Source organism: Plasmodium relictum, assembly GCF_900005765.1.
Source record: "Plasmodium relictum strain SGS1 genome assembly, chromosome: 12".
Classification (NCBI taxonomy): domain Eukaryota; phylum Apicomplexa; class Aconoidasida; order Haemosporida; family Plasmodiidae; genus Plasmodium; species Plasmodium relictum.
The window spans coordinates 1,259,966-1,280,852 of NC_041690.1; the positions used below are offsets into that span (position 1 = coordinate 1,259,966).

The following is a 20,887-nucleotide window of genomic DNA, read 5'->3' on the forward strand; positions in this document are numbered from 1 at the left end:
TATACATTCATTTTACAAAATTTAATCATTATTCAACTAGGAAAAAATCCTGTATACTTATCCTTAGTTATTAAAAAAAAAAAAAATACTATTCCTAAAAATTTTTAAATATTAAAAAAAAAATTATGCTATAAAATTTACCGTAAATATTTAAATGAATTATTAAAAATATTTTTTAGAGAATGATATGCTTATATTAGTATTTTCATTTGCACTTTTGGTGCTTATAGTGTATTTATATTATAGATTTCCATTAAAAAAAATTATTTTAAATATTGTATTTTTACAAAATATTAATATATTCTAAATAAAAAATATTTTAAAATTTTGGTTATAAAAAAAAAAAAATGTGTAAATGTATATAACTATTTATTTTTTTGTATACTTGTACTTTTTTTTATTTCTATTTTTCACATATATATTTTTTTTTTTCTAAAAATTAACATATATGCAACTTTTTTAAAATTTTTTTTTTTTTTATTTTAGTTTTATAACTTTTACTAATTATTACTATTATTTATTTATTATTTTTTTTAATAATAAATCATGAGATATTAAATTTATAAAAAAAACTACTCTAATATATTTAAAAATATGTTTCTTGATTAAAGTGTGTTACATATACGCATTATTGTTTAATATTTGTCAGATAATGAAAAAAAAAAAAAAAAAAAAATACATTTAATAAATGCACTATTTATTAATAAATTAATATAATAAAAAAAAATTATAAAAGTACTATTCTTTAAAAAAATAATGAGTTAATATTCTATTTCATTTTACAGTTTTTTTTTTTTTTGAAATACTATGATATCAATAAATAAAACTGGTTACGTATTTAAGAATTTTTCGGTGCGTAACACTACTATGAAAAAAAAAAAATATTATATATATATACGTGAAGAATCATCTAATATATTTGTGAATCTTTAATAATATATATATCGTTATAGTTCAATTTGTTGTTAAATATAATAATATTTTATAATGAGAAAATAAAAATGTACTTTTTTCAAATTAGAAAAAGTTATAATTTGAACAAAATAATTGGGAATTTTATTAATTTTTATAATATATGATAGTATAATTTTGAATTATTACACATATATATGCATAATACTAATTTTTTATATCTCATTAAATATTCTTATATTTTCCTTAGAATTCTATTTTATTAATCATATTTCTAAAATGAAAGTAATATATATTAGATGCTTATCTATAAGCATAATATTCTTTGATTGCATTGACACATATAAAAGACTTTTAGCTCCTCTAATAACTTTTATTTTTTTATAAATCAAAAAGTATTTTTTTTTTAAAGAATGTTATGTGAAATATAAAAAAAAATTTCATTAAAAATAATAAAGTTAGAAATATTTTTAAATTAAAAACTTGCAATTAAAAGGGAAAAAAATAATTTTGTATTTATTTACTACTAAAAAATTTAAGTTTATTTTTTAAAAAGAAAATTAAAAAAATCACCCTAATTTTTAAGTGTTGTCATATTCATAAATTTCTTATTTAATTTTTATATTCACTTTGAAATATTCGAAATTTTCTTTTGAAAATATAGAAAAAAAAATAAAAATTAAATAGTGATATAGTAGAAATAATTATAGAATGTTATGATATTTATTCTAATGACTAATAGAATCAAATAAAACCTCCGTATATTTTCACCATTAAAAAACATTTTCATGAGTATTCTCTTTCATTTCTTTAAGATTTGTAATAAAAACTCTCATACATTAATACTTTTCTTTTTCCCATAATGTTTCTAATAAATAGTTGGAATTAATCTACACAAATTGAAAAATTACTTCAAAATTTTTATAAATATATTAAAACTACATCTAAATATATATTAAAAGAATTAAATAAAAAATTTTCTTTTTTGAAATAGTTACATTTTATTTGAATATCAATATATAATATGTATTATTTTTTTTTTAATTCATATCAAAATAATTATACTTTAAGAAAAATTAGATATTCAACATAAAATAGTGAAATAATTAATAAGAATTCTTTAAATTGGAATGTAACAAAGATGATAATCTTCTAAAATAATTCTAGTATAAAAATGCTTATATATATAAATTTTAAGACATTTTTTTTTTGTGAAAATAAGAAAAAGGAAAAAAAAATTTTATCTTAAAATTATTTTATATTAAAAAAAAATAAGATATATATTTTTTGAATTTACCATTGCTATTACAAACTTAAAATTAAGAATAAATATATATATTACATAATAAATAATATAATATTATTAATTTACACAAATTATTATGAAAATATACTTCAAAAAGTAAACATCTAAATTAGAAAAAAAAATGGATTTTTATTATTAAAATACAAATAAAAGGAAAAAAAAAAAATAAATAAAATAAATGAAACGATATGAAATAAAATGAAATAATAATAAATAAACAAATAAATAAATATATAAATAAATGCAAAAATAAATAAAAAAATACATATAAAAGGAAAAATTTAATTAATTCAAAAATTAAAATCAATTAAAACAAAATTAAAAAGGTTAAAATATAATAAACAAAATTTGCTTATAATAGAGTTAAGCAAATTAGCAGATAAAAAAAGGGGAGGACAAGATTAAGAGATAAATGTGCAGTTTTAAAAACTAATTTACTGGATAAATATGTATAAAAAAAAAAATACTAAAGTAAATATAAAATAAAATTATTTTATATATAAAGAAAAATAAAAAAAGATTATTGAAAATTAAAATTATGTCAGAAAAATGGAAAAATATAGAGAATTTTCCGATGCTTCAACAGGAATAAATCCATTTTTACCTGTATGGGTTAATAGAAAATTAAATTTTCATGAAAAATTATTAAAAATACTATTATTACCATTAGTTATTTGTCGATTATGTTTTATTTGTTTAACATTAATTTTTATGTTTTTTTTAAATAGCATGTTGAAATTGCTAATATTTAAGTGTGTAAAAGACTTTTTTTATCAAATAATTCAAACAATTTACTGTAGATTATTGTTATTTTATTTAGGATTTTTTTATTTAAATGAACAATATGCTAACAACAAAAGAATTAAAATAAAATGTAATAAACAAAAAATTCCATTTACATATGATGATTATGGTCATATATTTTTATCAAATTTTACATCTTTTGTTGATGTTTTATATTTAGCATTTCGTTTAAATCCTTTATTTGTTGTAATAAATAAAAATGGAAGTTTATCTCCCGTTTGTTTTTTTGACATCCTTAAGATATCATTACAATTTTCTATACCCAACAAATTGGGATCATTTAAAAATATAGAAGAAGTACATAGTTATGCAAAAAATGAAAAAATTCGAAATGTTGTAATATTTCCTGAAGCTATGAAAAGTAATGGGTCTTGTATACTCTTATGGAAAAATGAAATATTTATGTATTCTGATCATATATTAAAGAATAAATGTAACTTAATAACATTTATTTATGAAATTAATATAATTAATGAAAAATTAAATCAATTTTATACTTCTCCACATACCGTTTTTCATCCATTCATTCATATATCTCTTTTGTGCTTCAATTTATACAATAAAATTAAAATAGTATGGTTGAGCGAAAAAGATATATCAGAATCTTTAAAAGAAAAGGAATTTGAAAATAATGAAGAGTTTATAGGCAATTTAAGAAGTTTAATGGGGCAAATGAAACCAATAGGTGGTACATTAGTTAATGTAAAGGGAGATATGCTAGAAAAATTTGTTAATTATTGGAATTTAACAAGAAAAAAAGTGTACTTATGATGTTAGGTATGCATATATTAAAAAAAAAAAAAAATGTTTTTTCATAAGGATTATTTTAAAGAGAAAATTCAGGAGAATTATTCTATTTTTTTTTTTTTGATGATATGGGAAACATAAGCAGAATCTAATAAATTTTTTAAAGAAAAAAAATAAAAAAAATGTAGAAAACAAAAAAAATGGTAAAATGAGATAATATTTAAATGTTTTTGTTAATTATTATTTCAATTTTTTTTTTACCTTGTCTCAATTATTTATTGGGAGTTATATAAAAATATATTCCTTTTTTTATATATATATCATTATTATTTTTTATCTATTTTTAATACAAATTTCTTATATGAAAAATATTTTTGTCTTAATAAAATATAGAATATATATATATATAATAAATACCACTATATAAAAAAAAAAACTGTTTAAGTAAAAATATAAATTAATGTGAATCCATTAAAAAAAGAAAAGAATTATTCTACTTTTATTTTTATTGATGAACGTATTTAAATTTTTTTAAGTTTTATTAAAAAAAAAAATTAAATTTCTATAATTTCTCTTTATTTAATCTTAAATTATTTATTTCTATATTTACTTACTATTTATTTATTTAATTTTTTTTTTTTTACTAATACTTTTTATTCATTTTTATTAATTAAAAAGAAAAAATATTCATTATAAAATTTTATAACTTACAAAATATATTTAAATATATATATATTACATTCTCAGAATTATTGTATTTGTTCTGGACACTAATTATTTTTAATGGCATATATAATTATTTTGCTGAAAAATGAAAAGCATATATAAAAGTGCTTAACAAAATTATAAATAAAATATAAGTACTTTTAAACAAAAAATAATATTTATAATTAAAATTAATGTAATAAAGTACAAATATTAAGGTCTATTTTATTATTTTTATGATTATGTTTTATTTTTTATTCTTTATTGAAAAAATATAAATAAATTATTAAAATATGAGAATTCTCAAAATATGCTTTAATTATAGAAAAATTATTTAAAAACCACAATGTTATAATAAAATAATAATAAAAAAAAAAAAGTCTATATAACATTGCATTCTGTAAGAAATAAGAGTTTATTTCATATTTATGAAATACTTATTTTAGAAATATATAATTTTTTTTTTTATTAATTGAAGAGGCTAAAAAATTTTGTGTTGATACTTAAACCTTCATAAAAAAAGAAGAATATACACACTTTTTTTTTTTTTTTACGAAAATAAAATATGTTTAATTATGTATAGTTTTTGTTTAATTGTCTAATATATTATCTTGGATAAAATTGTATATAATAACGTATATTTCACCAATAATTTTTTTAATTATAATAAAACATTTTATAAAATTTATTACTCTTTATATAAATAGGATAAAAGCAAAAAATGAAACAATTAATATTGTGTACATTCATTATATTAATTTTCATTTTTAATAGTCATATAGGAAATTGCCAAATGTGTACAATTGATACATGCCAAAAATGTTGTTACCCAACAGAGGATGGTCTTTAAAAAAAGAAATTATTATCTTATTTAAAAAGAAAAGTTTATGAAATTTATTTTCTAGAATTATTATCAAATTAATAAAAAATTTTCTTTTTTCTTCTTCCATTTTAATATATATTTTTTATGTGTTTCAATACTTTTATTATTCAAATATTATTTTAGGTTGCGAAAATAATTTTCATAGAACTATTAGAGGCAATTATTATAGTGATAGGACTTATTGCCAACAATGTGATTGCAAGAACCCAGTTTTCGGTATTTTAAAAATTCATACATATATATTTAACTAAAGGTTTATAAAATAATCGATAATTATCCTGAGAGCAATATAAATAAAATGCACAAAAATATTACGAACTATGATACTTATCATTTCATTTTTAATTAATGTAAATATTAAAGCATATAACAATTTCCTATATTATTTTTTATTGTAGGATGTGGATGGATATCTGAAAAATATGAAAAAGTAAAATGTACTAGTTGCACTTTTATTAAGCATGCCTCAGTCAAGTATTTTTTATTAAAATATATTTACTGTTATATAATTTATATACTTCTCTAAATATTTTAATCATACATGTTTTTTTTGAATGTTCTTTTATTAGAATAAACTATTTTGATATATCTGGTTGTGGATATCAATTAGAACATGGAAAGTTAGTAAATGCTAGCTAAATTTAATGTGACGCTTCTACTAATTTTAACATATAAAACAAGCAGATAAAAAAAAAGGAAAAACAAAAGAGATATTCAATTTTTAATTTTACATTATTTATTTATTTTATTTTATCTTTTTTTTATGCTTATTATTTTCTCTGTCTTTGTGTAAATAAACTTTATTTTCATTATTTTTTTTTTTAATTTTTTTTTTTTTATTTAGTTAATTTATAAAATTTGCCATCAAAGCAAATTAATATTAAAAAAAAAAAAATGAAATAAAAAAAAAAATAAAGAAAAATAAAATAAAAATATATAAATAGATATTGAATTATTCAAAAAACATATAATTACATTTTTTTTCAAAATGAAAATAAAAGCATGACACAAAAAATACGGATAAAAATAAAAAGACAATATTATGGTATACTAATTTTTTTTTTTTTTTTGTATAAAAATATTTCTTTTATTTTTAGTATTTTTATATAATAAAAATTTGAAAGGCTTTTTTTACAAGAAATTATTAGTATAAATTTATTTGCATCGGCACCCTTCACAGCAAATGCAATTAGACAAACCTGATATAGTACATTTTTCTTTTCTTCTTATATATATTGGATCAGATACATAACTGATCGTTGGTAGATGATATTTCTTATTTGTTTTTATTTCATTCATTTTTTCGAAAAATGGGCCTTGTGCATAACTAATTAAAGGAATATCTTTTAATATATTTTTTGCATAAAATTCACTATCTATTTGATGGTAATATAATTCAGGATTATCAAAAGAATTTAGAACAATACGTTCAGTAGGTATACATGGAAAACTAACGGTATCTGTATTATTATATAAATCATCTAATTCATTGTAAGTGTATGTTCTTTCAGTAATTTTTATTTCGTCTTTTTCTGGAAATAAAGCCAAGAAATGCATATTTATTTATGTATATAAATTTTTATTTTATTTAAATATGTGTTATTCATAAAAGAATAATTATATATATATTTTTTTAGCAAGATTTAAATATATTTGTTATATTATTTTAATTTTCTTTTACCACAGCAGCATTTACATGCATTACAAATTGAGCATGTAGACTTCTTAAATAGATTCATTATAAAAAAAGGAATTTTAAGTAAAAAAAATATAACAATGTAAATAGAACAATTTTTTTTTGTTCAAAAGAAGGAAATTATTATAATAAGCATGTATCTAACAATGCAAAATGTTAAATATAAATAGGGAGTTATAAGTATAAAAATGATAAACAAAGTATATTTAAAGATAAATTTTAAGAAAAATTTTAAAATAACAATTTAAAAAAGAAAAGTTTTAAAAAAGAAAAAAAAAAAGTTAAAATTTGTTTATTGAAAAATGTTACATTCTTGTCTTAGCATATGAATTAGCTTAAAAAATCTTTAGAATGATAATATTATTATAAAAATATATATAATTAGTTTGAAATAAATAATTAACATAGCAGCCTCAAGCTGTTTATTTTATTTTTTTGAAATTGTCTAAGAACATAACAAAAAATTTTATTGCATGCGTATGAAATTATAGCTAAAAAAATCCTGAATATTAACTTAAATTTTAGTTGCCTTGCTCGTTAATAATAATAAATGCAATCTTTTTTTTTTTTTTTATTTCCCTTACTATATTATTTTTTGCTATTTTATTTTAGCATGTTTACTTATATTTGTGTGAAAAAAAGACATTTAAAAAAAGTTTAAATCTATAGAAATCTGTATTATTGCTTTTTTTTTAAATAATTTAAGCGCTACCTAGAAAATAAAAATTGTTTTTCATATTTAAAAATTTTTTAAAGTAATTTTACACACATATGAAAATGTAAAAAACATACTATTCTCCTAATTTAATTTAAAATTTATGAAATATGAAATAAATATTATAATAAGGAAAATATGATGGTATTTTATTTTAAAATAATTAAAAAAAATTATTAAAAAAAAAAAAATTTGGCTAGGTTTTAATGAAAATATGATTAAAATAAAAATAGAAGTAAAATTAATTTTTTTTTTTCTTTTTTTTTTTTTGTAATTGTAATTTTGTAAAGGATATATAAAATTCTTTGAAAAAAGTGTAAAATTTTTATTTTAAAATTAAAAATAAAGTATTAAATAAATACTTTGGAATTATTTTAATTAGCTCATATACGTAAACTTTTTTTATAATCCAAACATTTCTATATAATATTCTTTATTATTATAATGTAAATCATTTTTTAATATGGAATTTATTTTTTTTATATTTTTTAAATATAATTTTCTATCTATTAATAATTAATTATTTCAGTAATATAAATTATTTTTAAGATAATTAACATTATAAACTATCTATTATCATGGCATATATTTTTTTGTTCTTTAAGTATCCAAAAAAAATTAACACTTCGTTTTTGTGTTCATTGCATTAGTTCTATGATATGTTTTTTATTCCTTTAGGATATTTTTTTTAAAGAATAATTTGTTATTATTATTACTTTTTGCTACAGTTTTAAAACATTTAAAAATTGAGCAAAAAAAAAAAAAATTTTAAATTAAAAAAAAAAGATACAAACACTTTAATAATATATTTATATAAATTTAAAAAAAAATTAATGTATTCAAAGTGATTTTTATTTTATTTATTTTTTTAACATAAGATATAAAAAATCTTGTGAATTAAAAAAAAAAAATGTACATAAAAAATTTGACCGCATAAAAATGGTTTTGAAACTTAAGATTCTAAAGATTTAAAGTATAAAAAACAAAAGAATAAAAATAAATAAATGAATAAATAAGAAATTAAGTATGTTTGTCCCTCAAAAATTGATTGTTCATTATCATCATTGTTCTGTAAATAATGTTGGTGATATTTTTATAGATTATTTAAACGTTTTACTATTTTTCCTAAAAAATTTCTTTAATTGTACTTTTATACAATTTGTGGAAGAAATACATCCTTATAGTAATGGAGTTTACCCTTATGCTTTTAATACTTTAGAAGGAAAAGTTTTATATGATATAGAAATTGTTGATTATATGAAAAATGTTATATTAAAAATTAAAGATAACCAATTACAAAATATATAAATATACATGTTTGCATTTATTATAATAATATTTTTCAGATTTATTTGTTTGATTTAATTGATTATGAATTATATATTGGACTAATAAGTGAACTCAATATAATATTGGTTAATTTAGTTAATAGTACATAAATATAGATAATAGAAGAAATTAATTTTATTTACACATAAAATCAATTTTAAATAAATGTTTTTTTTTTTATATATTAAACAAAATTTATTTTTTATAGCTATATTACTTGTGGGTTGATGATAATATATATAATAATTTTACAAAAAAAATATATAAAGATAGATTTTTTTATTTATATTATATTTACTTAATAAGGTATAAAACTTTATTAGTTTTTTAATTTAATAATTATTATAGTATTATTTATATCTTTCTTTTGTATATTATTTTATTTTTTTATCTGAAAGAAAGCTAAAGAAAGAAAATTTACAAAAATGCCAAATGAGAGGATTGGATAACCATAAATTTGTTAGTTTTATGATTTAATTTTTATGTTTTTTATAAAAAGTAGACATACATATTATATTAATTTTGATTAATATTAAAAATATAATTAATTACAATTAAATTTACCATGTTTTGTTCATAGAATATACAAAGGCTGAAAACAATAATAAATATATTAGATAATATTGTAAGTGGTAGTTATAACTCAACAAATAAAAATGATATTTGTTTTTTCCATTGCATATGCTTTTCTATACTATCAATATTTTATTCTATACCTTCTAAATGTAATATAAAAATATTAATAATAACGAGATATCAAAAAATAATTAATATGAAAGTTTTTTTTATTACTTTATATCTTAGAAAAAATAAAATAAAATAAAAATAATAAAAGAAATCGAAAGAAAATTTTTTATTAACAAGTAAAAAAGATAAATTTTTTATAAATTTTCTTTTTTTTTATAGTTAACAAAGAATTACAAAATGTTTTAATATCAAAGCCTAAGTTGATAGATTTCGTTAAAGATGTAAATAGTAAGTATAGTATTTGGAAAAATGAAAAGGTTTTCCTCTCAGGTGTTAGTGAAGTCTGTTGAAGTATGTAATAACAAATTTGGTTAATTATTACATAATTTTATTGTGATATTTATATTTTCATTTATTTATTATTATTATTATTTTTTTTTTTTTGTAAATAATAAGATTATAAAAATGAAATGTTAATAAAAAAAAGATAAAATTACACACTAAGTTTTTTTATTAAAAATTAACAAAATTATGTTTCATTATATTACAAAAGTTTAATAAAAAAAAATAATAATAAATAAAAATAAAATAAAATGAGTTTTTAATATTCATTTTCTTAAATTTAGAGCTATTTTTTTATTTCTGTTAACTATTTCTTTTAAAGAACTTTTGCCATAGTGATTTCTAGACATAATAAGAAAAACTAAATATAAAAAATTTATTTAAAATTAAAAAATAATAAAGTTGAAATAATAAGGGTATAAAAATTAAAAGAATTAAGACATTTATATAATTCAAATATAATGCCTATTTATTAGGTACTAATATATATGTATTTTGTAAAAAAAAAAATATCCTTTCGTTCTTTATCTAAATAAATCAGGCCTATAACCATATTTTTTTAACCACCCTTCTCTAGCAGTTTGAAAAAAAGCCATTTTTGCCATTCGAGTAAATTTATAAATTCCTCTAGAATATCCTCCTTGTATACATCTCATACGAATTCTGTTTATACCAACCTGAAATTAAAAAAAAAAAAAATTATTAATCCAATGAATAAAAAGTAGAGAATAAAAAAAAGAATAAATAATATATATATAAAATAAAAAAACAAGAATGATACTATTAAATGTTATGTATATATATTAATATATCTTAAATAATCACACAGTTATATGAATTAAAAATAAATTCATCGATGTTTTTTATATTTTGTACCCTACAAAATATATATATATATATTTTTCTTTTTTTTATGGAATATAATATTTATACTTTATTATTAATCCTTATCTGCCCTTTAAAACCTAAATTTTCAAAAATATTTTTGTAAACCCTTGTATTAACTTCTGATTCCATAAAAGCTCTCCTAGCCAAAATATCTCTGAAAACTCTTCTGTTATAACTGGGAAAACCTAAAGGTACCTGATTCAAATAAGGGCCAGGATTTCTTGCTGCCATTTCAAATTTTTAAAATAAAATGAATTACAAAAAAATACAAAAAAAAAAAAATATGCATTGAATAAATTATGTTAATAAAATTTAACTAAAAAAACAAATAAAAATAAATTATACTAAATAAGAAGATAAAATGAATTTTAAATTTATATTTTTACAAAATTTTTTTTTTTTAATTTGTTTTTGAAAATAGTGTAAAAATAATTCACTTATGAGTCTAGAAATATATTTACATAAAGAAAAAAAAAAAAATTGTAATTTAATTGTAATGTTTTGTCTTTCTAAAATAAAATGAAAAATTATGTTAATTTTTCTCTTATTTACCAAAGTTTTTATAAAGAAATAATTTGGGAATTTTTTCTATTTTTATAAATAAAATAAATCTATATTTTATTCTCTGGAGTTATAAATTTTTTTTTTAGTAGAAAAATAAGAAAAAAAATAAAACTATAATAATTAATATAACAAATGTAAATATATAGAAAAAAAAAATTAAGATTAAATATGTTAAGTAATAGAAAAATATAAACTTTTATTTTGAAAATTGTGAAATGATGATTGAAATAACAATCTTAACATTTTATATATACATCTTCAAATAGCAAAAGAAATTCATATTCTCCGCTATATATAGGTGTAAGTTATATATTTTAATTTAATAATATAAAATTATTTTATAAAAAATTTTAGAGAATATTAAAAAGGTAAATACTACATAAAAGGTGATAAAATATAAAAATTAGTTAAATAGTAATCGGGTACTTCTTTTTCATAATGCTACAAAATGTATAAAAAAAATTAAAAAAAATATAAGATAAATTATTATCTTATATTTTAAGGAAAGAAAAATATTTTAAATAACAAAAAAAAAGAAAGAAAAAAAAGTAATCAAATTTATTATTATAATTGTTGTTGTCGTTATAGATGATATTATAAAAGCATTTTTATATAAACATATGAAAAAAAGAAAATTATATTCAGTTTTATTTTTTTTTATTTTTTTGTTAATGTTGTATAAGTTTAATATTTATTTTGGCAAATACTTTGGCTTCACGGATATCATTTTTACTTTTTTATTATTTATTGTTTGTGAGCTAACATTGCATAAATTTTTTATAAATTTTTGTATGAGAAGAAAATTTTGATTTTTTTCTTTAATATTTAAAATATCTAATAGAGTCAATATGTCCATTTTTCCATTATTTTTTTCAATAATTTTTAATAAAATTTTTGCACAATTTTCCTCCTTTATTTGTATTTCTTTATTTCTAATCTTCTCTTTAATATAGTCATTGAAATTATAATTTTTTTTATTTTTTACTAATTTATTTTTTGACTCTTCTTCCTCATCATCATCTTCGTCATCGTCATCATCTTCGTCATCATCATCTTCGTCGTCGTCATCGTCATCATCATCATCGTCATCATCATCTTCTTCTTCATTTGTTATTTTTTTATGTTCATATTTTTGTTTTTTATCATTATCATTGTTACTTTTTTTGGTTTTATTTTTTAATTTCTTTTTTTTAACATCCATTTTTTCTTTTTCACTAATATTTTCATCATCGTCATCATCAGAATACTGATTTAATTCATCATCTTCTTCATCGTTAACTTGTTGTTTTAGCAAAGACCTCATAGCTTGACCATAAGAAGTTAATTTCGATTCATCATTATTGGAATTGTTATCTGAATCGTCATTTTCATCATCATCGTCATCAAATTCTTCTTGACAGGAATCTTCCACATTTAAATCTTCATCGTCACTTTTTTTTCCATCATCATTATAGTCCCAATTGACTTTATTTTTTCTAAGAGATGTAATAGCCAAAGCTGAATCTACATATTCAATTTCTTCTTTACTGTCTCCTCTTTTTAATTTTATCAAATTTTTTAACCTTTTTTTTTCTTGTCTTTTTAATCCTAAATCATCATCATCTTCATCATCTGAGGAAGAATCTGTTTGCACTATTTTTTTTTTTTTCTTAGTTTCTTCTTTTGATTTTTTATTTATTTTAGCGCTTTCTTCTTTATTTTTCAGTCTTTCTATTATATCATCTAATCTTTTATTATTATTTTCAGCTTTCAATTTTTCATTTGGATGGTCCGAGTTAAATTTATTTAATGTCTTAGCTGATATATCAGGTTCAAATACATGCCAACTAGAAAGAGGATAAATATCTGAATATTCTTCATTCTCAATTAGAACAAAAAAAACATCTGTATCTAAATTACATTTTTTAGATATATATGATTTGTGATTTATTTTTATTTTTTCATTGGAGGAATTTAGTAACCAATAAAATGTATTATTATTTCTTTCACTTTCTAAAGAGTCTTCCAAGTTATTTTCATCTTTAGACTGAAAATTAAAGTTAAAATAATATATAAAAATGCATAATGAAAAAAAAAAAAAAAATTGAAGCTTAAGATAACAATATAAGTTTTAATATAATTTCATTAGAAAATTTTTTTATAAAATATTATATGTATATAATATGTTTATTTATTAAAAAAGAAAAATACAGCAATTAAAAAAATCTTTTAGAATGATATGGAAATATATAAAGATTTATTGATTTAATGAATTATATAAATATTTTCTTATTACTATAAATGTTATGGGTGAACTTAACTTGTTTATTTCACAATTATCGTTGAAACGAGAAACAAAATATTTTATATTGTCATCTGTTTTATTTATTCTTAACCTCTTATTACCAAATTTGGACGATGTAAAATCTGAAAATTTTAATGATTCATTTATTTCATCCATTTTTTTTTTTTTTTAATAATAATTTAAATATGATTTTATTATATGTATTTTCATATTTTAAAACAAAAAAAATTAAGTAGTTTTAACAAATGCAACATATAGTTAATGCAAATAAAAAAAAAAAAAAAAATGAATGAATAAAAGAAAAAATATTCTTACGAAAAAAAAAAATAATGAAAATGAAATAAAATGAAAAAAAATAGATAAGTAGAAAAATAAAAATAAAATAGTCTAGCATATGTATATAATAAATAACAGAAGCAAAAAAAAAAAAAAAAAAGATATGAATTAATATATACAGAATCGCATTTTTATTTTATTTTTTTTTTTATCTTCATAAAATATATATATATATATATATATATAAAGAAAAAAGAAATTTAACATATATTTTAGTATTAATAAAAAATTATATAAACTTAAATTATATAAAATTTATAAATTTTAAGTATAAAAAAAAAAATAAAAAAAAGAAAATGATTTAAATTATTATGTTTAAAGTAGAACTAATGACGATTAAGAATAGTAAAATTAAAAAAAAAAAATTGCATATTAATGGTACTTCAAAGAAAAAGAAAGAAAAAAATATATCAGGAAAAGATGATTTAAGTGATAATCCTTTTATGCAAAAGGAAGAAATTAAACCATTTAACTTAAATATAGAAAATGAAACAAGTGAAGAAAAAGTACAAACAGGTAAATATATAAAAGAGAAAATGAATAAAGTAAAAGATAAGTATAGCTGAAGTTTAATCAAATTATAAACGAAATATTTTTATATAGATTTTATTACTTTCAATATAATTTTTTTTTTTAGATGAATTTAGTAAATTACTAAAAAGAAGAATAAAGCAAATAAATAAAATTAAAGAAAAAGATAAAAAAAAATTTGAATCAAAGTAATGCCAAATAAAAAGGAATATTATATTTTATTAAAATATATCATTTTAATAAAAATACAATATAGCAATACTCTTTTTTTTTTTTATATGTTTTAATTTTTTTTGTATATGTAACATTTTATTTAAATATACTTTCTTATTACTACTATATAGGAGAAATTCATATTCTAAACATATATGTATGTGCCAGTTTTTTAATGCTTTTTTTTTTTTTTTTTTTTCAATTTATAGACTAATGTACGAGGATGATATAGAAAAATCAGGGAAAAGTTGGTATGAAGAAAAGTTAGTTAATGATGTTCCAAGGAAATTAACAATATTTTAAAGGATAAAAAAAAAAAGGAAATTAAATAGCTATAAAGGAAATATTTGCTTTTGTTATTTAAATGCTTTTCTTTTCTTTTTTCATTAGTACACATTAGCATTATATATATATATAGTTATGTTTATTATTTAATTAGTTTACTTGTACCTTATTGTTTTGTAAAAAACTTTTGAAATTTTTTAATTGTTATTTGGATAAAATGAATTTGAAATTTTACATAAATCTATTAAGTTCCTTACCATTACAGAGTAACAATTAATAAAAATACAGAATTATTCTTCTAAAATAATTTTTTCGTTTATCTTGATAAAAATTACAAATTTTTAAAATATATGGACGAATAATTTTTACTTTAATATCTAGAGTTTTTAATTATAGTTCATTGTGTGAAAAGAATTAAAATGAAATATAGTATATCTAGTTTATTTTTTTGAAAATAATTATATATATATTAAAATTAAATTATAAAAATTAAAATATATTTTGTCTGTTAAAAAAAATTCATTTATACAATTTTTATTTATTTTAAAAATTAAGTAAATCATAACAAGAATTAATTTATGTATGCAAAAAAGAAAAGCTACAGATAAAAAAAAAAATAATTTTTTTTCTTCTAAGTTTATAATACACCAATTTATTAAAATATATAATGAAGTAACTATTTTCTATAACTAAACGGTAGCTTTAATTCCTTTTAGATTCTGGTATGTCTCTAAAAATTCCGACCATTCTTCATAAGGAGATTTATCGAATTTTGTTACTTTCCATAAATCAGGTGTCAAATATCCATATGTCTTACTTAAAGCATTAAAGATAGCCTAAATAAAATTAAAAAAAAAAAAACAATGATAAAGTGCTTAAAAGTATAATATATATATATATATATGTTTAGAATAAAAACACAGAATAAAATGTATCAATGAAGTTATATATAAACACAAACGAGGAAACTAATACAAAAAAAAGAAAAAAATAATTTTTTATTAATATTACTCTTAAAAAATTTCCTCTTGTTTTCGTTTTTCCACATGATGATGAGAAGCAATCTTTAATTCCTGCAAAGTTTAACATCTTTTTTGTGGTTGGAGCACCAACAATTTGTGTACCTCTTGGAGCTGGTACTAAACGAATACGAACACTTCCACATTTTCCTGATACTTTCATTGGTACTGTATGTGGATCTCCAATCTTATTTCCCCAATATCCACGTCTTACTGGTATTAATGAAAGTTTTGCTGCAATAATAGCACCTCTTATAGCTGTTGCAACTTCTTTTGCACACTTTACTCCCAAACCACAATGTCCATTTCCATCTCCAATAGCTACAAATGCCTTAAATCTTGTTCTTTGACCTGCACGTGTTTGTTTTTGTACAGGCATAATTTTGACAACGTCATCTTTTAATGGATGAGAACATTCATTTGGTTGAAAAAAATAATCAATAATCTGATATTCCTTAATTGGTAATGAATGTAAATATATTTCTTCAATTGATGAGATTTTTCCTTCTTTTACTAGTCTTCCTAACTTTGTTACTGGTACCCAATTTTTTAAATCATCTTCGGCTGAACCTCTTCCTCTAAAAATTATTAATTATTCATAATATATTTTAATTTATATAACATATTTTCTTTTTTTTACATATATATATATATGTATATATTTTACCTTCCTCTTCCTCTGCCTCTACCTCTTGTTCCCCTAACACCTCTTCCAAACCCCCTTGAAAAGCCTGCTCTATCTGCTTTGTTAAAAAAAAATTATATTATCATAAGCAAAAAAATATCTCAAAACTTTAATAATTTTAAATATATCATTTACATCATTTATTTGAAATAAAAATATGTTTATATAAATAATTTATTAGTAATATTATAATAAAAACAAATATAATAAAATTTCATATAAATATTTTATTTACCTTCCATGGTTTATTATCAATTAGAATATTAAATATATCTTTTTTCAAAAAGATTTAATTATATATTTTTGATTTTATATGATATAATATATATTTTTTTTTTTAATTATTTAACTTTAAATAAAATCTTTATTTGTTTTTTTTTTTTATTCAACGTATTTTTTCTTACATAACTTAAAAATACTATTTTAACTTTTAAAAAAAATAATTTTTTTTTTTCTGTTACGTAATATCACCTACGCTTCAAAAAAATATATTTTTTTTTTTTATAGAAAAAAAACATAAAAATATTTGTATTAACTGCTTTAAAAAAAAAAAAAAAAGTTGCATATGATTATTTAATTTCTTAAAAAAAGAAAATATAAAGAATTCATTTAGATAATTTTATCAATTATTTTAGTTTTTTTATAATCAAAATTTTAAATTAATCATTAAACAAAAAAAAAAAAAAGAAAAATTCATAGATTAAATAATTTTAAATTGTTTAAATTTCTAGTGAATGTAATATAAAAGAACATACAATACATAAAATGATATTTTTAAGTTCCCTAAAATAGGTAAAAAATTATTAAACTTTAATTGCTATAGATTTAACTTTTTATAAGTTTTTACATTATGTTTTTAATATAAAGAATTCCTTATTGATTCTTTAAATTATTGTATTTATGAAAAATACCTTTTTTAAATAATTATCCACTTTAATCACTTCAAATACTTAAAATTTTTTTCATTTTTCAATTTATTTATCGATAAAAATATATATTTTTTTGGTTAATATAAAGGTATGAAAAATATAAATTTTTTGATTCAAACAGCAAAATTATTCCATATTTATTTTTCATAAATCATATATCCATATATATAAACAAAAATAAATCTTTTTTTTTTTTGCTTCGATGGATTTTTCAATGTTATTTCCAAATAAGCTTTTAACATCTTATGTTTAACCTTTTATATGTATACAATTTTTTTATATATTTAAAAAATAAGTTGTAATTATATTTCATTTTAATTTAAATTACTTGTAGTAGATAAAATACTTTATTAAAAATCAATATTCATTTGAAGCTTTTTTGTTTTATTCATTAATTTTAATTCTCAATGTAAAACATTAGCTTAAATTACTCGTATAATATCAGTAGTTTTTCAATAAAAAAATTAATAATCATTGTAAATAAAATTATTATGCTTTATTATGTAAATTAACAAAATTAACATAATTTTCTTTTTTTTTTAAATAACTTTTTATGAAAAGTGATAAAAAGATCTAGACAATTTTTTTTTATTTTATATGAAAATAATACGTATAAATGAGTTAATACAGTTAAATGATTTTTTTTTTTTTTTTCTTCTATGTATTATTACACATAGGATTTGTTTTTTTTTTAAAAAATAGAAATAGATACAAAATGTAAAAAAATAAAAAAGTATTAACAAATATGGCTAATAAGAGAATTTTAAAGAAAAAAATTTTATCGGATGATCATTGGGGAATATCTGAAATTAAATTCAGGTTAAATATATATTACATTCTAGTATGGGCTTTTCCACAAGCATACAACCCTATTTAGATAATTGTCTATTTATTTATATATAAAGTGAATATATGTAGAATTTGTTTATATAATTTATTTCTTTGTTATATATATTAACGACAAACAAAAGTTAAGCATGCAATAATTCTTTTGAAAATAAATATTTAAATGGTTTAAATATATAATATATGTGCTTAAAACAAATTAACTTAAAAAAAAATTGGGAAAAAATATAAAACGTATATATTTTAAAAAATTTTCATTTCTTTATATATTTAAAAAATGTATTGAAAGATTATAATTTTCTTAATTTTTTTTTTTCTTGTTTATAAATACTATAAAAATAGTGTGTATTAAGTATATGAAGCACCTTGTTTTCTTAGTCTTTTTTTTTTTTTTTTGTGTAAAAATAGGACAAATTGTACTCGAATATACAACACAATTCTATATTATTTATTTTATTAATATAATTTATTTTTTTTGTATACATATATATATTTATATATATTTACATATCTCACTAAGCTCTTTTTAATATATTATAATTTAAAATGTGCTTGTGTAGATTAGTTAGGAGGTTCGTGGTGATTACCATTTTAATACTAGTACTATTCTTAGTTGCAGGTATTTTATTTACATATTATATTATTAAAAACATAAAAGATAATGACATTTTTCCTGTAGTTATTCATTCTCATACATATGAAGTACTGAATAAATATAAACATATTCATGATCCTTCAATTGGAAAAGAAATAAAAATAGATCCATTAATTAAAGGAATGTCTGAAAAAGTACACCCTTTTACTCAAGGGATTTTTTTTTCAGAAAAAGATAAATTAATTGAATCAGTAGGATTATACAATTCAAGTTTTTTAAGAGAATTTGATTTAACAACTGGTAACACTATAAGATATACTAATTTAGGTCCCCAATATTTTGGAGAAGGAAGCACTTTTATTATTGAACCATTGACATATAAAAAGTTTATATTGCAGTTAACTTTTAAAGAACATAAAATATTTGCTTATGATTATGAAACATTAAAATTGTATCATACATTTATTTTTGATTTAAATGGTTATGGTTTAACTTCGAACATAGATGCCTTTCAATCTGTTGAGGCATTAAAAAATGAGAATTTTGCATTAAGTCAAAAATTGTGGACTACTACAGGAGATGAATATTTATATGAACTTCAAATTCCAAATGAATTTAAAAAAACAGAGAAAATATTTGTATTAAATAAAATAAAAATAACCTGCGCAGGTTTTGTTATTGATAGTGTTAATGAATTAGAATATCATTCATACTCAGAAACCATTTTTGCAAATATATTTTTGACTAACTTAATAATTGAAATAAATATTGAAACAGGGGCATGTGTTAAGTTAATTAACCTAGATGGATTAATTAAAAAATGCGATAATTACGTATGAATTTTCTTACATTATTTTATATACATATCAAATTTTACATAATTTTGTACTGCATTTTTATAACACATTTTCTATATATATATATATATGTAAATTTGAATATTTTATAACTTTTTTCCTTTTTAGAAACATATTGATGAACATATAGATGATGTTTTAAATGGTATAGCAATAAGTCTCAATAACAAAAATAAACGGAATCCAACATTATTCGTAACTGGAAAAAATTGGTCCAATATTTTTGAAATAAAAATTACAAAAAAGATTAATGAACTAGCACAAAAAGTACTACTGAAAGAGAAATTTAAATTAGATTTAAAATAATTATGAGGATTTTCAAGATATAATTATTTTTATTACCGTTTTTTTTGTTTCCTAAATGCAATATATATAACTTTTTTTTTGTCAAAAATTTTACTTTGCTTCTTTGAGTATTATACCATAGCATTATTTTTATCACATTAAAGAAATATCTATTTATTAAAATAATTAATTTTATTTATTTCACTGTTATTAAAATTTTTACAATTTTTTTTTTTTATAGCCTTTTAATTTGTTTATATTTTCGACAAACAAAATTTACAAACTCCTCTTTATAATTTATATCAATTAAAGAATTATAGAAAAAAAATATATATACATAAATATATTTACTTGAAAGTATTTTGTAAAATTGAAGTAAATTAAGAAAAATTACAATAGATTTAATCTAAATAGATAAATAATTAAGAAAAATAGATTGCATAG

The 20,887-nt window shown here is 17.8% G+C and overlaps 9 protein-coding genes across 9 annotated transcripts; 5 read left to right on the top strand and 4 right to left on the bottom strand.

Annotated features, from left to right (window-relative positions):
* Positions 1-2,767: 2,767 nt before the first annotated feature.
* Positions 2,768-3,793, top strand: PRELSG_1233300 (conserved Plasmodium protein, unknown function; the record flags this gene model as incomplete). The annotated part of the gene is made up of 1 exon (XM_028678129.1): positions 2,768-3,793. One exon carries the CDS (start codon positions 2,768-2,770, stop codon positions 3,791-3,793), a length of 1,026 nt encoding a protein of 341 aa, XP_028534449.1.
* Positions 3,794-5,195: 1,402 nt separating this feature from the next.
* On the top strand, positions 5,196-5,996 carry PRELSG_1233400 (conserved Plasmodium protein, unknown function; the record flags this gene model as incomplete). The annotated part of the gene is made up of 4 exons (XM_028678130.1): positions 5,196-5,316; positions 5,481-5,573; positions 5,756-5,831; positions 5,927-5,996. 4 exons carry the CDS (start codon positions 5,196-5,198, stop codon positions 5,994-5,996), a joined length of 360 nt encoding a protein of 119 aa, XP_028534450.1.
* Positions 5,997-6,512: 516 nt separating this feature from the next.
* Positions 6,513-7,096, bottom strand: PRELSG_1233500 (inner membrane complex protein, putative; the record flags this gene model as incomplete). Its single annotated transcript, XM_028678131.1, has 2 exons — positions 6,513-6,883; positions 7,039-7,096. The coding sequence occupies 2 exons, from the start codon at positions 7,094-7,096 to the stop codon at positions 6,513-6,515; spliced, it is 429 nt and encodes a 142-aa protein (XP_028534451.1).
* Positions 7,097-8,794: 1,698 nt separating this feature from the next.
* PRELSG_1233600 (conserved Plasmodium protein, unknown function) lies at positions 8,795-10,134 on the top strand (the record flags this gene model as incomplete). Its single annotated transcript, XM_028678132.1, has 6 exons — positions 8,795-9,034; positions 9,115-9,183; positions 9,306-9,403; positions 9,496-9,556; positions 9,678-9,822; positions 10,004-10,134. 6 exons carry the CDS (start codon positions 8,795-8,797, stop codon positions 10,132-10,134), a joined length of 744 nt encoding a protein of 247 aa, XP_028534452.1.
* A 516-nt stretch (positions 10,135-10,650) lies between these two features.
* Positions 10,651-11,245, bottom strand: PRELSG_1233700 (mitochondrial ribosomal protein S14 precursor, putative; the record flags this gene model as incomplete). The annotated part of the gene is made up of 2 exons (XM_028678133.1): positions 10,651-10,803; positions 11,060-11,245. The coding sequence occupies 2 exons, from the start codon at positions 11,243-11,245 to the stop codon at positions 10,651-10,653; spliced, it is 339 nt and encodes a 112-aa protein (XP_028534453.1).
* Positions 11,246-12,269: 1,024 nt separating this feature from the next.
* PRELSG_1233800 (conserved Plasmodium protein, unknown function) lies at positions 12,270-14,018 on the bottom strand (the record flags this gene model as incomplete). The annotated part of the gene is made up of 2 exons (XM_028678135.1): positions 12,270-13,604; positions 13,854-14,018. The coding sequence occupies 2 exons, from the start codon at positions 14,016-14,018 to the stop codon at positions 12,270-12,272; spliced, it is 1,500 nt and encodes a 499-aa protein (XP_028534454.1).
* A 509-nt stretch (positions 14,019-14,527) lies between these two features.
* Positions 14,528-15,245, top strand: PRELSG_1233900 (conserved Plasmodium protein, unknown function; the record flags this gene model as incomplete). The annotated part of the gene is made up of 3 exons (XM_028678136.1): positions 14,528-14,714; positions 14,836-14,917; positions 15,152-15,245. 3 exons carry the CDS (start codon positions 14,528-14,530, stop codon positions 15,243-15,245), a joined length of 363 nt encoding a protein of 120 aa, XP_028534455.1.
* Positions 15,246-15,916: 671 nt separating this feature from the next.
* On the bottom strand, positions 15,917-17,173 carry PRELSG_1234000 (40S ribosomal protein S5, putative; the record flags this gene model as incomplete). Its single annotated transcript, XM_028678137.1, has 4 exons — positions 15,917-16,063; positions 16,239-16,824; positions 16,914-16,989; positions 17,167-17,173. 4 exons carry the CDS (start codon positions 17,171-17,173, stop codon positions 15,917-15,919), a joined length of 816 nt encoding a protein of 271 aa, XP_028534456.1.
* Positions 17,174-19,252: 2,079 nt separating this feature from the next.
* PRELSG_1234100 (glutaminyl-peptide cyclotransferase, putative) lies at positions 19,253-20,464 on the top strand (the record flags this gene model as incomplete). The annotated part of the gene is made up of 2 exons (XM_028678138.1): positions 19,253-20,134; positions 20,267-20,464. 2 exons carry the CDS (start codon positions 19,253-19,255, stop codon positions 20,462-20,464), a joined length of 1,080 nt encoding a protein of 359 aa, XP_028534457.1.
* Positions 20,465-20,887: the final 423 nt, after the last annotated feature.